The sequence below is a fragment of the Osmerus eperlanus genome, chromosome 12 (genome assembly GCF_963692335.1).
Source record: "Osmerus eperlanus chromosome 12, fOsmEpe2.1, whole genome shotgun sequence".
NCBI classification, from domain to species: domain Eukaryota; kingdom Metazoa; phylum Chordata; class Actinopteri; order Osmeriformes; family Osmeridae; genus Osmerus; species Osmerus eperlanus.
In genome coordinates, this window is record NC_085029.1 from 18,003,046 (window position 1) to 18,018,391 (window position 15,346).

At 53.2% G+C, this 15,346-nt stretch overlaps 2 protein-coding genes across 2 annotated transcripts; one reads left to right on the forward strand and one right to left on the reverse strand.

The window, feature by feature from the left end:
- The first annotated feature begins 334 nt into the window (after nt 1–334).
- LOC134031887 (DDB1- and CUL4-associated factor 7-like) lies at nt 335–5,023 on the forward strand. Its single transcript, XM_062475641.1, has 7 exons — nt 335–1,005; nt 1,294–1,452; nt 1,753–1,864; nt 2,173–2,291; nt 2,487–2,696; nt 3,041–3,158; nt 4,123–5,023. Exons 1-7 carry the CDS (start codon nt 868–870, stop codon nt 4,293–4,295), a joined length of 1,029 nt encoding a protein of 342 aa, XP_062331625.1. The 5' UTR covers nt 335–867; the 3' UTR covers nt 4,296–5,023.
- A 2,394-nt stretch (nt 5,024–7,417) lies between these two features.
- On the reverse strand, nt 7,418–14,907 carry kcnh6b (potassium voltage-gated channel, subfamily H (eag-related), member 6b). The gene is made up of 12 exons (XM_062475421.1): nt 14,817–14,907; nt 14,445–14,632; nt 12,795–13,220; nt 11,986–12,379; nt 11,014–11,213; nt 10,304–10,556; nt 9,880–10,067; nt 9,557–9,659; nt 8,936–9,172; nt 8,255–8,468; nt 7,884–8,160; nt 7,418–7,690 (listed from the first exon to the last, which is right to left on the reverse strand). Exons 1-12 carry the CDS (start codon nt 14,863–14,865, stop codon nt 7,418–7,420), a joined length of 2,802 nt encoding a protein of 933 aa, XP_062331405.1. The 5' UTR covers nt 14,866–14,907.
- Between the last annotated feature and the right edge of the window lie 439 nt (nt 14,908–15,346).

Genomic DNA, 15,346 nt, shown 5'->3' on the forward strand with positions numbered 1-15,346 from the left:
TATCAACACAGACTGATATTGTAAACCACTCAAATATGGAAATTATAGACGTGAACCATCCCATCAACAAATAAATAAAAATTCTACAAAAATGAATGGACATTTCCCCTAGTCCACAGGTTTAAACTAACCCAAATACACAGCGTATGTGCATCACATTGTGTTACAGTAGACTGTGAAGTGTAGCAGGGACTGGTAAGGTGGTATTTCGACACATTTTCTAATAAAAAAAAAAAAAAAAAAAAAAAAAAAGACTAAATGTAAAAAGAGTGAGAAGGGGGAGGAGTCTGTCAGCTGAAGCGGCCAAAGACCGGAAGCAGCCGGCTGTAGTAAACCCTCACGTAGCGGAACTACGTCACAAAAAAGCACTGGCCCACCAAAACATCAACTGGGTAGCACAACTAAAAAATTACGGACTTTCTTACCTCGTATATTTGTTTGCGCGTTTATGCTTTTCTCCCCTCCATTTTGTTAGCTCGACACCGTATTAAGGAGGACTGAACAGCTAGAGCGACGCTGAATAGCTCAATGTAATTGTGGTCCTAGGCCGCCACCATTGCTTCTCAGACTGTTTTCACCGGGGTGCGTTGGTGTTTGTTAATAACACGATACAAGGATTCTTGACGCTTGTCAGAAGTCTTGTTTCCATAGACATCACATATGCAATTCGTGTTTGAAAGTGGTACAAATTCGACACTTAAAGTAATATTGTCTGACTACATACTTGACGTATAATGATAACGAGTATAGGCTAACGTTTAGAATAAGCTAGTGGATCATAGGGGGTTGGGCCTCGTCTCCATCCATTTGACGGGTTATATTCTTCTGTAGTAATTTGGACGTGTTTTGTTATTCACTGCCTCTGCTATGTCGCTTCACGGTAAGCGCAAAGAAATCTACAAATACGAGGCACCATGGACGGTATATGCAATGAATTGGAGTGTCCGACCGGACAAACGCTTCCGACTTGCGCTTGGTAGTTTTGTCGAAGAATACAACAACAAGGTAAACAGTAGAATTGAATAAAGACCACAGTATTACAACAAGTGTGTTGTATTATTACAGAGTGTGATGTATCTGAAAAGCCTTCTTCTGATGCAGTATTCAAATGGGCTAGTTTTGATCTATTTATCTGGTGACCATGAATATGCCTAAACCACCCAGACTACTTGGTTATGTGTAGCAAACAGTACCTGGAAGCATAACACTATATGCATTAGTTATCCTGTGAAGGCTCTCATCATTTTGGCCTGCACACTAACCCCCTTCTTTAACGTGCTGTCTGGCCTGTAGGTGCAGTTGGTTGGGCTTGAGGAAGAGAGCTCTGAGTTTTTGTGTCGGAACACATTTGATCACCCCTACCCCACCACCAAGATAATGTGGATCCCAGACACCAAGGGTGTGTACCCCGACCTGCTGGCCACCAGCGGAGACTACCTGCGCATCTGGAGGGTGTGTGAAACCAGCTCATCCTGATGGCAACACCTGCCTCTCACTCAACCCAGCCGCCGCCTAGATAACAGCATGCACTTATTAGACTGTGTGTCTTAAATCAAATTGTCCTACATGTGCAGCAGAAAGGGTGATTTCATGTTGTGTGAGGGTGAGGGCAGCTTGTCTCCTGTGTGTGAGGGTGAGGGCAGCTTGTCTCCTGTGTGTGAGGGTGAGGGCAGCTTGTCTCCTGTGTGTGAGGGTGAGGGCAGCTTGTCTCCTGTGTGTGAGGGTGAGGGCAGCTTGTCTCCTGTGTTCCAGGTGAATGAGACGGACACGCGCCTGGAATGTCTTCTGAACAACAACAAAAACTCAGACTTCTGCGCCCCGCTGACGTCCTTCGACTGGAACGAGGTGGACCCCAACCTGCTGGGTGACTAAACCTTGTGCTCCTCTGACAAATACACTGAACTGAGACACCAAATATTTTGAACTAAGACACAAATGTACATTTTATTCCTTCAGCAGACACTGTTATTCCAAAACGTCTTAAAACACAGCTTAGAGAGAGCACAGCAGGAGATAAGCATCAGAAGTGTGTAGTTCTAAGTGTTTCAGTGGTCAGAGTCAAGTAACTGTTTTTACCTGACACAGTGCAACAACAATAATAATATTTCACCATCAACAGAAGTGTATTGTGTCATGGTTCACTGAGAGAGATTTTGTGTTTCTGGTATGCAGGCACCTCCAGCATTGACACCACCTGCACCATCTGGGGTCTGGAGACGGGGCAGGTTCTGGGCAGAGTGAACCTGGTGTCAGGGCACGTGAAGACCCAGCTCATCGCCCATGATAAGGAGGTAAGCTAGCTGTACGACACGGAGACAGGGCTGTGTTCACAGGGGGGCTCCAATTCCCTTCAGGATCAATGAGAGGATTTGAACTGATTAGCCCAGAGCTGGAAGCAAGCAGGTCAAAAGTCTCTCTTTTATGCTGTTTTGTTTAAAGCAAACACAATCCAAAACAGGTGTATGGTGTGTGTGTTTCCCTGGCAGGTGTATGACATAGCCTTCAGCCGTGCGGGTGGAGGGAGGGACATGTTTGCGTCGGTGGGGGCGGACGGCTCGGTGCGGATGTTCGATCTGCGGCACCTGGAGCACAGCACCATCATCTACGAGGACCCACAGCACCACCCGCTGCTACGCCTCTGCTGGAACAAGCAGGACCCCAACTACCTGGCCACTATGGCCATGGACGGCATGGAGGTGACGGCACAGACACGCCTGCAGCCCTGCAGAGTGCAGGCACTCACAGCTGCAGCCCTGCAGAGTGCTGGCGTTCAGAGCTGCAGCCCTGCAGAGTGCTGGTGTTCAGAGCTGCAGCCCTGCAGAGTGCTGGTGTTCAGAGCTGCAGCCCTGCAGAGTGCTGGCGTTCAGAGCTGCAGCCCTGCAGAGTGCTGGCGTTCAGAGCTGCAGCCCTGCAGAGTGCTGGCGCTCAGAGCTGCAGTCCTGCAGAGGGCTGGGGTTGCAGGAGCTCACAGCAGATGTGGTATGTTAGGGGTGGATGTGTGGAACTCAGTTTCCTTCTGTTTGCTGGTGGTGTGTTGCAGGTGGTGATTCTGGATGTGCGTGTGCCCTGCACCCCTGTGGCCCGCCTCAACAACCACCGCGCCTGCGTCAACGGCATTGCCTGGGCACCGCACTCCTCCTGCCACATCTGCACCGCAGGTAACTTTAACACCCCACACCTCCCCACACCTTAACACCCCACACCTCCCCACACCTTAACACCCCACACCTCCCCACACTTTAACACCCCACACCTCCCCACACCTTAACACCCCACACCTCCCCACACCTTAACACCCCACACCTCCCCACACCTTAACACCCCACACCTCCCCACACCTTAACACCCCACACCTCCCCACACCTTAACACCCCACACCTCAACACCCCACACTTCCCCACACCTCAACACCCCACACTTCCCCACACCTCAACACCCCACACTTCCCCACACCTCAACACCCCACACTTCCCCACACCTCAACACCCCACACTTCCCCACACCTCAACACCCCACACTTCCCCACACCTCAACACCCCACACTTCCCCACACCTTAACACCCCACACCTCCCCACACCTTAACACCCCACCCCCCCCCCCACACCTTAACACCCCACACCTCCCCACACCTTAACACCCCACACTTCCCCACACCTTAACACCCCACACCTCCCCACACCTCCCCACACCTTAACACCCCACACTTCCCCACACCTTAACACCCCACACCTTAACACCCCACACCTCCCCACACCTTAACACCCCACACCTCCCCACACCCCCCCCCCACACCTTAACACCCCACACCTCCCCACACCTTAACACCCCACACACCTTAAAACCCCACTTACATTTAGTCATTTAGCAGACTTACTTACAGTAAGTACAGGGACATTCCCCCGAGGCAAGTAGGGTGAAGTGCCAAATGACACAACGTCATTTGGCACGGCCGGGAATCGAACTGGCAACCTTCAGATTACTAGCCCGATTCCCTAACCGCTCAGCCACCTGACTTCCCCTCACCTTAGCACCCCACACCTTAACACACCTCACCAGGACTGCAATACATGTCCTTCATAGTGCACAAACACTAACCCCCCCCCCCCCCCCCCCCCCCCCAGCGGACGACCACCAGGCTCTGATCTGGGACATCCAGCAGATGCCCAGGGCCATCGAGGACCCCATCCTGGCGTACACAGCCGAGGGAGAGATCAACAACGTCCAGTGGGCCTCCACCCAGCCGGATTGGATCGCCATCTGCTACAACAACTGCCTGGAGATCCTGCGCGTGTGACGCCAGTCCTGAGGGGGGCCGGGCCTGGGCCGGGGCCTGACTCCCAACAGAGCCACAACGCTGGGGGGACCGCGGCCCTCTGAAGGACTCTTGTCTGCCCCCACCACACATGCAGTTGGTTGTGTATGTCTGTGTATGCATGTGTGTTACCTTTGGGGACAAGTGTGCCCTGTTTGTGCGTGTGTGTGTTACCTCTGGTAACAAGGGTGTCCTGTGTGTGTGTGTGCCAGTTACCTCTAGGGGTGAGGATTTCATTGGCATGTCTTGGAGCCAGACCTCATCCATGAACTGTGTGTACAGTTGTCCAGTCTTGACGTGTCCCAGGATGACGACATGGATGTACACCAGAGCAGAAGTACACACACATGGTGGCTGTCTGGGGACTACCCCGGTAAGCAGGAACGCTGGGAACGTCTCCTGGTACAGGACGTGGGGCAGGGACAGACTCCCTGATGGACACACCGTGTTCTTAGGCCGAAACAGAACTTTCAGCATGTTGATAAGTTGATTGACGATTACGTTTTATCTGATGGAGTAGATTGTTATTTTAGTGTATGCAATGTATTGTTTTATTTTTTAGCAGTGTGAACATTAGAATTATTCTTAATTCCCTTAAATTGATTGCGTAGTGTCAGTATATCATATGAATATTTCAACTGAACCAAATGTTGTAATCCATTGAATTGTGTTTTTTTTATCATAAAATATCATCTGGTCAATTGTGATATGAAAAACGTATTTATTTAAACAGTCTACTAAATAACTTACGGTTAGTGGTATATACATTAGACAGACATTTGAGAAGAAAAAAAATAGATACATTTTATTACTACAGAAAAAACTGTATAAACTCAATACAACTATTGTACAGTCAAGTAAAAAATTTGACCAAAGTCAGGTAGAGGTGTATGTCTTTAAGATGCAGAGCAAGATGCAGGCTGCTGTTTAAAAATGCTTCATATTCTGTTAGTACTCAACTGCTACTGAGGTATTAAATTGATTTTTGTAACCACTGAGAAACAGATGTTCACGTCCAGAGAGCTGTGTCAAACTCAGGCTGGTTGCTAGGCTGGTTGCTAGGCTGGTTGCTAGGCTGCCTCACCTGCAGGGGATGTAAAGTGAAAACTATAATACACAAGTCAAAACAACACAGTGAAAGACTGCAGCAAGACCAGTATCAGGTCCCCGGTGTGAGGGCTGTGCTTGGGGCAGGAGGGGGAGACGGGTGTGAGGGCTGTGCTTGGGGCAGGAGGGGGAGACGGTGTGAGGGCTGTGCTTGGGGCAGGAGGGGGAGACGGGTGTGAGGGCTGTGCTTGGGGCAGGAGGGGGAGACGGGTGTGAGGGCTGTGCTTGGGGCAGGAGGGGGAGACGGGTGTGAGGGCTGTGCTTGGGGCAGGAGGGGGAGACGGGTGTGAGGGCTGTGCTTGGGGCAGGAGGGGGAGACGGTGTGAGGGCTGTGCTTGGGGCAGGAGGGGGAGACGGTGTGAGGGCTGTGCTTGGGGCAGGAGGGGGAGACGGTGTGAGGGCTGTGCTTGGGGCAGGAGGGGGAGACGGTGTGAGGGCTGTGCTTGGGGCAGGAGGGGGAGACGGTGTGAGGGCTGTGCTTGGGGCAGGAGGGGGAGACGGTGTGAGGGCTGTGCTTGGGGCAGGAGGGGGAGACGGTGTGAGGGCTGTGCTTGGGGCAGGAGGGGGAGACGGGTGTGAGGGCTGTGCTTGGGGCAGGAGGGGGAGACGGGTGTGAGGGCTGTGCTTGGGGCAGGAGGGGGAGACGGTGTGAGGGCTGTGCTTGGGGCAGGAGGGGGAGACGGTGTGAGGGCTGTGCTTGGGGCAGGAGGGGGAGACGGTGTGAGGGCTGTGCTTGGGGCAGGAGGGGGAGACGGGTGTGAGGGCTGTGCTTGGGGCAGGAGGGGGAGACGGGTGTGAGGGCTGTGCTTAGGGCAGGAGGGGGAGACGGTGTGAGGGCTGTGCTTGGGGCAGGAGGGGGAGACGGTGTGAAGGCTGTGCTTGGGGCAGGAGGGGGAGACGGTGTGAGGGCTGTGCTTAGGGCAGGAGGGGGAGACGGTGTGAGGGCTGTGCTTGGGGCAGGAGGGGGAGACGGTGTGAGGGCTGTGCTTGGGGCAGGAGGGGGAGACGGGTGTGAGGGCTGTGCTTGGGGCAGGAGGGGGAGACGGTGTGAGGGCTGTGCTTGGGGCAGGAGGGGGAGACGGTGTGAGGGCTGTGCTTGGGGCAGGAGGGGGAGACGGTGTGAGGGCTGTGCTTGGGGCAGGAGGGGGAGACGGTGTGAGGGCTGTGCTTGGGGCAGGAGGGGGAGACGGTGTGAGGGCTGTGCTTGGGGCAGGAGGGGGAGACGGTGTGAGGGCTGTGCTTGGGGCAGGAGGGGGAGACGGTGTGAGGGCTGTGCTTGGGGCAGGAGGGGGAGACGGTGTGAGGGCTGTGCTTGGGGCAGGAGGGGGAGACGGGTGTGAGGGCTGTGCTTGGGGCAGGAGGGGGAGACGGTGTGAGGGCTGTGCTTGGGGCAGGAGGGGGAGACGGTGTGAGGGCTGTGCTTGGGGCAGGAGGGGGAGACGGTGTGAGGGCTGTGCTTGGGGCAGGAGGGGGAGACGGTGTGAGGGCTGTGCTTGGGGCAGGAGGGGGAGACGGTGTGAGGGCTGTGCTTGGGGCAGGAGGGGGAGACGGTGTGAGGGCTGTGCTTGGGGCAGGAGGGGGAGACGGTGTGAGGGCTGTGCTTGGGGCAGGAGGGGGAGACGGGTGTGAGGGCTGTGCTTGGGGCAGGAGGGGGAGACGGGTGTGAGGGCTGTGCTTGGGGCAGGAGGGGGAGACGGTGTGAGGGCTGTGCTTGGGGCAGGAGGGGGAGACGGTGTGAGGGCTGTGCTTGGGGCAGGAGGGGGAGACGGGTGTGAGGGCTGTGCTTGGGGCAGGAGGGGGAGACGGGTGTGAGGGCTGTGCTTAGGGCAGGAGGGGGAGACGGTGTGAGGGCTGTGCTTGGGGCAGGAGGGGGAGACGGTGTGAGGGCTGTGCTTGGGGCAGGAGGGGGAGACGGTGTGAGGGCTGTGCTTGGGGCAGGAGGGGGAGACGGTGTGAGGGCTGTGCTTGGGGCTGGAGGGGGAGACGGTGTGAGGGCTTCATGTAAGAGGCAGCGCTGGGTCTGACATTTGTGTGTGGACGTCCTCTGGGCCGGGGAGATCCAGGCTCCCAGGCATGGAGGGGAATCGCAGGCTCCTGCTCAGCCCTGGAGGCCCCGTTAAAGAGGGCCGGACCGAGGCCTGGGCGCCTAGCAACGCTCTCCCCTCCGTCTCCGGGGTAACGGACATGGTGTCGTCCGAGGCCAGGGTGACGTGGATGCCGGAGGACAGGGATTCCTGGGACCTGACCTCTGACCTCGCGTCTGCGGACGGCTGAAACACACAAGAGGAGGTTCAAAACCCTGCTGACCTCAAACTGATGCTGCAGAGCTGGTGTCTACGAGCCAAGCTGGTGTCTACGAGCTGAGCTCTGTCCCCACTGTCCCTGCCTCTTCACAAGGACCCAGAGCTGCTGAGCTTCCTGTACACTGTCAGTACAAGCTGCTGGATGACCAGGTGAGTGTACCTGTGTGGGGGGGCTGTCCAGGGCCGGGGGGGGTGGGGGGTAGAGGCTATGAAGGCCCGGGGCTGCGGTGCTGTAGAGGCCGTCCGGGCTGCTGTAGGCAGGGGGGACCACCTGCCCCTGCAGCAGCTGCAGGATCACGGTGATGTCAGCTGTCATGCGCGTCTCCAGCCTGCCCAGAGACCCACACATACAGCTCAACACGATGCTGCCCAGAGACCCACACATACAGCTCAACACGATGCTGCCCAGAGACCCACACATACAGCTCAACACGATGCTGCCCAGAGACCCACACATACAGCTCAACACGATGCTGCCCAGAGACCCACACATACAGCTCAACAGCTCAACAGGTTTGAATCCCATGTTACCTGTGGAGCTGTGACTGCAGCAGCTCCAGCCGTGTCTCAAGGTCGCTGAGGGGCGGGACCGGGGGCGGGACCGGGGGCGGGGGCGGGGCCGGGGGTGGAGCCGTAGCGGCCCTGATGGAGGCAGAGCGCCAGCCGCGGGCGGGGTACTGGGGGGAGCCGGACGGCCAGTACCTGTACACCCCGGGCACGGCCTCGGGCACGGCCAGCAGAGAGGCTGCAGGCCCAGGCCCCAACACCATCAGAATTTGTTACATTCAATGGGAAGAAAACTTTTTGTTTTCAGGATACATAAACTACTTTGTAACATAGGAATGCCTATAGTATCATTGTCGATGAATAGGAATTATGTAATTCAATTGCATTATATTACATTAGATCGATGTTAACAACTACTTTCACCTGGAAAGCCCTACCTACCCCATACCAAGTTTCACTAGTAATAATTAGTGCCTACAATGTTGTTACTAGGGAGTCAGGTGGCTGAGCGGATAGGGAATCGGGCTAGTAATCTGAAGGTTGCCAGTTCGATTCCCGGCCGTGCCACGCTAAATGACGTTGTGTCCTTGGGCAAGGCACTTCACCCTACTTGCCTCGGGGGGAATGTCCCTGTACTTACTGTAAGTTGCTCTGGATAAGAGCGTCTGTACACTGTAGTTACTCAGGAGAAGAGCTGCCAAGTACCTGGCAGGGTCCGGTCCATGGAGCACTCTTGTGGTCCGGAGACGCCACTAGGGGGCAACAGCCGCACCCCAGGGGTGGTGTAGTCCAGCCCCTCCTCCCCTCTGCCCCGGGAAGGGCGGGGCTTGTCACTGGTGTGGGAGGAGGAAGAGGAGGAGCCACAGCTGCAGAGCTCCTCCCACGAGCTCGGGGGGGCGGGGCCATGCCGGCAGGGGTACGGCTCGTCCTGGTCCATCCCGTCTAACCAAGAAGCACACCAACGTTACTATTATCAATATACACAGGTGTACTATAATACATATTATTACTACTATATATTATTACTACTATTCACTTTACTATTATCACTATCATTACTAATATTATTACTACTATTGTCATTTTATATATCAAATATACTGTGTGTACATAGAGTTTTTCATTCAATGAACCCTGGTCCTAATAGGTCACAGTAATGAATTGTTTCTCTTGTAAAGTAATGATCAAGTCAGTCCTTGGTTGAGTCAATAACAGGTTGAATCAGTCCCAGTTTGAATCAGTCCAAGGATGAATCAGTCCCAGTTTGAATCAGTCCTAGGATGAATCAGTTGTAGGTTGAGTCAGATGCAGGGCTGGGTGACTGACCGGGTCTGTTCCTGCAGTCCAGGGAGTGCCCTCTGTGTCTGGAGCGGCAGACACACTCGTCTCCTGAGTCTGCCAGCGAGGTCAGGGGTGGAGGCTGCTCATCCTGGAGACACACACACACACACTGCGTATGGAGACAGATGGATTTCTACTATACACCCAGTCATAATTATGAATTATGAATATTTCCTCTTTTTTTTGTTCTTTTTTTTCTTATATTTCCTTATTTTCCAAAAATGTAATATTATCATTTAATAATCCAATACATTTTATATAAAAACATCTGTAAAAAAGTGAGTGTATCTGGTGTGTTGGTCCCTTACGTCTCGCAGGTGGAAGGTGATCTCCAGGTTCCTCCAGAAGGAGTGGGCAAAGCTGGGGAACATGTCCAGCACCTCCAGGAGGTCGTCCCGCTGGATGCGCTGGAGGTCACAGTAGGTCAGGGCACGCACGTCTGCATTGGACTTTCCCGGCTCCGAGTACAGGGCCTCCCCGAAAATGTCGTTCTTCTCTAGAGAGAGACAGAGAGAGGTGAGAGAGAGGTGAGAGAGAGAGATGGTAGACAAAGAGATAGGAGAGAGGACAGAGAGAGGAGAGAGAGAGACAGATGAGAGACAGAGAGATGTTGGGAGGGTGTTATTGTGATATAAGCCCCCTGGTGCAGAGGGGACGTGAGAGCTGGAAGAAAAAAGGACTTCATGCAAGTGTATGGGTCATAGTGTAGAGGTCAGAGGTCACAGTGTTTACCCAGTATGGCCACCACCACGTCGTCGCGGGTGATCTGGATGGAACCCCTGGACAGGAAGTAGATGGCGGTGAGGACGTCTCCGTAGTGGACGAGCGTGTCGGCTGGCGGGGCGTGCACGGTCTTGAAGCGCATGGCGAGGGCGCGGAGGCATGCCTGGTTGCCCCCCTGGAACGCCTTGCAGTTCTGCAGCAGGCTGCGGTTCAGGTGCAGGCAGATGTCTGCTTGCAGACACTCCGGGAAGCCCTTCAGCACCTTGACAGAGGGAGTCAACACGGAGAGCAGAGCAGATGTGACTCGGTCACCCGGGTGGAGATGGAGGGGACATGTCCCTCAACCACGGGGTTTGTATCATTGATGAGTACTTGAGGACTCAAAAAAAAACATCTAAAAGGTCAAAAAGATATTTTGCCCAAAAAACTTTCTAAAAGGTTGAAAAAATATGTTTCTTTACTTTAACTTGAATGAAATAGTCAGTACTTCAACTTTTAGTCTTTTTAAACATATTTACTTCTACTTGAGTGAAGGATGTGTGTACTTTTGCCATCTGTGATCAGGACATACTGAGCCCTCGAGGAAGACGAGTAAAAACTCCAGAAAGAGACAAAGTTACTGTAACAGTGCTGCAGGATTACATCAACAGCTCATCCCACTGCCCATCCAACCCATCACAACACACAACCCAGGGCATGATGTCACTGAGCCAATTTACTGCGTTCATGTCGATGCCGTTGGTGTAGGACCAGGCGTGCTGGAAGTACTCCTCCAGGCGCTGGCGGAGGGGGTTGGGGATCTGGTGGAAGCGGATGAACTCCTTCACCCGCAGTATCTGGGTGTGGTAGCGCGTGGTGCCCGAGTACAGGCGCTGGATGATGGCCGACACGTTCCCAAAGATGCTGGCGTACATGAGGGCTGGAGGTCAGAGGTTAAAGGTCAGACAGATGACTCAGTACATGAGGGCTGGAGGAGGTCAGAGGTTAAAGGTCAGACAGATGACTCAGTACATGAGGGCTGGAGGTCAGAGGTTAAAGGTCAGACAGATGACTCAGTACATGAGGGCTGGAGGAGGTCAGAGGTTAAAGGTCAGACAGATGACTCAGTACATGAGGGCTGGCGGAGGTCAGAGGTTAAAGGTCAGACAGATGACTCAGTACATGAGGGCTGCGTGACAGAGGGACGGGGGGCGCAGGAGCCAGAGGCTCAGTTATGTGATGTGTAGATTATTGCAATGTGAGGGTGAATTGCAACCGCAGGGCTTCACGCAGAAATTGTGTTAGTTAAGGTGGTAGGGTGAGGTTTGCCATGTGGGGGGGGGGCATATTAGTTCTGCAGAGAAGGGAGACTGGCGTTGGTCATGGTTTGGAATGAAAGGGAGAAAACAGGACAGAGTAACACGGCGGATATGGCTCCATATTAATTTTTTGGACAACCTAGTCAAGGCAGCAGGCGTGTGTTGCTTAGGCGGCCGCCTTAACTGCAAAGTGCTGTGGGAAACACTGAACGGATTGCGGTTTTGTTCCTAGTTCTGTACTTTCTATATGAACTGTTTGTACGTCGCTTTGGGTCAGAAAGCATCTACTAAATGGATCAAATTTAAACTTGTATATATATATATACATTTTGTTTTAGAATATATATATAATGTAAAATTGCTTTAGTTCTAGAAAGCATCTGCTGGACTCACATCCGATGACCATGACACAGATGGAGAAGAGCTTCTCAGAGTTGGTGTTGGGGGAGACGTTCCCGAAGCCCACGCTGGTCAGACTGCTGAAGGTGAAGTACAGCGCCGTCACATACTTGTCCTTGATGGACGGGCCGGACGTGGCGTCGCTGTCGTTGTAGTGTTTCCCCAGCTGCTCTGCCAGGTTGTCCAGCCAGCCTGTCTCCGTGTACGGACGCTCCACGAAGCCGATGGCGTACCAGATGCAGGCCAGCCAATGGGCGATGAGCACGAACGTGCACATGAGCAGGAAGAGGACCGCGGCGCCGTACTCCGAGTAGCGGTCCAGCTTCCTGGCCACGCGGACCAATCGGAGAAGACGTGCCGTCTTCAATAGGCCAATGAGAGTGGCCATCTTTGGAGGGTCCCCAGGAAGAGAGACAGGATGAGAGAAGTCGGAGAGAGTAGAGCTAGACTGGAGTAGGACGAGGGGACTGGAGACATCACGTAGTCGATGGCTGTCTGCAGCTAACACGGTTATCAACATCATATCTATCAGGTCACTTAAGTCTAGTTTCATCACAATCACAATCCTGACAACAGTGATGGTTTGTCCCTCACCCAGGGGCGTGGGATTGTTTTCAAATGTGGGTGAAACTAACCCTAACTAACCATACTAATCCTAACCAACGCTACTATTTTTTTTTTTAATAACTAAGGATTAAATATATATCATTTTCTTAATAAAAAGTGGAATGGACGGATTTGCAGTTTTCAAGAACGCATAATGTATAAATCACATATAAATGTTGTATGATGAAGCCCCTCACCTCGTCAGAGCCGGAGCCTAAGATGAGCAGGTCGAAGGGCACGGCGGCCATCAGGTCGATGGGGAACCAGCCCTTGATGTAGTGCAGCGCAATCCTGCCAGGCCGGGTCACCACCTCATCGTTGTGGTTCACGTAGGTGGTCCTGAAGTTGATGCCGATGTCCACGATGAACAGGATGTCCACCAGGAGGTCCACCAGGTTGAGAGGGTTGCAGGTGTAGCCACAGCTCCTCCTGCGGACATCCCGGTGTTCGTCCAGGAGGAAGGCAGCGGAGTAGGGGGTGAACACGGCAGTGTGGAGGACCAGCAGCAGGATCAGCCAGTCCCACATGGCCTTGAAGGGGCTGTAGTGCAGCAGGGTCCATCTGGAGGTGTCCAGAGGCTGGAGCTTGTACTCTGGAAGCACGTCAGACTCCAGGGATAATACCTGGGAAGGACATGGATTCTCCTCAGGGGTGACATGTACAACCTTTGTTGTGTGTTTAGCATTCATGAAATGTAGACATGTTATCGAAAAAAAATTCAATCATAAATTAATTTAGTCATCAGAGTTCATTTTATGGTTGAGTGAATGTGAACCAATGCTAGGGATGCATGATAAAACTTACATTGTTACATGTTAATTATCTATAGATTATTGTATCGGACTGTTTTTAATCAAGACCTCTGCAGCTATAAACCCTCCTCTCCTGTCATTGGTCAGGCCGCAGTGCCTGAGGAAGATATAATGATGCCTTTAATTTAGCATGAAACTAGATGAGCTGCAGAGATGTGGGGTCCTGTTTATCCTGTCTGGTGGAGGTCTCTCTCTCTGGGACCGATTTCCCAGAATGATTGTTCAGTGGATCATCCTCTGGCCATGCAATCAACACATGACCCCATCAAACAAGACCCAGAGAGAGAGGGAAGAAATGACAGAGAGAGAGAGCGAGAGAGAGCGAGAGAGAGCGAGAGAGAGCGAGAGAGAGCGAGAGAGAGCGAGAGAGAGTCTGCATAAGATGACAGGGTCACATGTTACCACTGCTGGTGTCAGATCAACTACAGAAAAACACATTCCCCTGGTTTCTCATCAACATCACCTCTCCTGGTCTCTCATTTCTGGTAAACATGTACCAGTGGTTCCCATCCAGAAGGCAGTTCTCTGGGCACCAGTGGAGGGTAGTGGTAGCATGGGTCCAGCCTGCTGCTCTATGCAGCCTCCCAGCCCCCCAGAGGGAAACAGCACAATCCTACAGTAGTGATTTTTCCTACACTGGGTTTAACCAGCTGTGGGTGTCCAGGCAGCGCTGGGAAAGCTACCAAGCAGGACTGAAGGCCCGCTCAGGGGGGCTTCTGGACTAGATATCTGAACGCAGGTGTTGAAATGGTCCAATGTTGGTGGGTGTTTCAAGTCGTGTTAGAGGATGTGGACACCCCCCATGTGAAAGATTGCATGCAGTTAAGTGTGTCAGTATTGACTGATGAGCACTGCATTCATATAATATGGAACAAACATGTCAATATTGACCGTACGCACTGTAACATAGCTAGTAAATATTGATTCTGTTCTGAGACGTAAATCACTCGGATGTGGCCACTGGGAAGCTCCATCACACACAGGGACGTCACAATAAAAGTTTGAGGAACCGAACGGTGGCGTCGCCTGTCGTACCTGTGTCACCTTGTCAGTGACGTGCTGGGTCCGGTCCTTCACCTTGGAGGGGCCCAGCAGCTCCGCCCGGAGGGCAGGAGGGGCCAGGCGCTCTGGGCTGAAGCGAGGGGCCCCCAGGTGGCCCGGAGACCCGCCTTTCATGGCATCCGCGTCGGAGGTGGAGCTCAGCTGGTCTGGAACCAGGAGATCTGTCAGGGATCAGGGAAAAAAGATTTTGTAACTATGTTTATTTTGACACAAATGTTTTCCTTTACTCATTCACAAGGCAGACATGTAAGGGTCAGGTGTCAGAGTTAGGTAGAGACAGAGGTGGATAGAGGTGGACTCACTGCAAGGTTAGGGAGAGACAGAGGTGGATAGAGGTGGACTCACTGCTGTTGAGGTGGGATTCTCCTCTCTCTCCTCCCCAGTCCGCCCGCATCCCCCTTGGAGACGATCCACAAGGCTCCTCTATGAAGACAGCCTTCCTCTCTGCTCTGCTCACATAAACCACCGGAGCAGCATGAAAAACCTTCCCCTGGACCCTCACTCTAGCTCATCTCTGGTTTTAACAGCTTCAGGAAATGCACGTTCGGCGCTCTGGGGATTCAGAACACTCCACTGAGGACTGATTCTGTCTCACTAGAACTAGAACAGGTGTGTGTTGCTGCTGGCCAGGGCCCTGTTCTGCAGTGTGGATCTGACCGCTGCTCTGCCTCTATGCAGGCGAGGGGATGACCCTGTGGGCTGACCAGTGTAGGACTGGACCATCCAGCCACGCCTCATTCACTCACTCTGGGACCTGATCGATGTCATGCCACAGCCAGAAGCGGCAGGCCGCACGATCCATACCAGATCACAGATAACATCAGGAAGTGGGCTCTGTGCCACAACATTGGACTTTTCCTGTTATTGTTTGTACA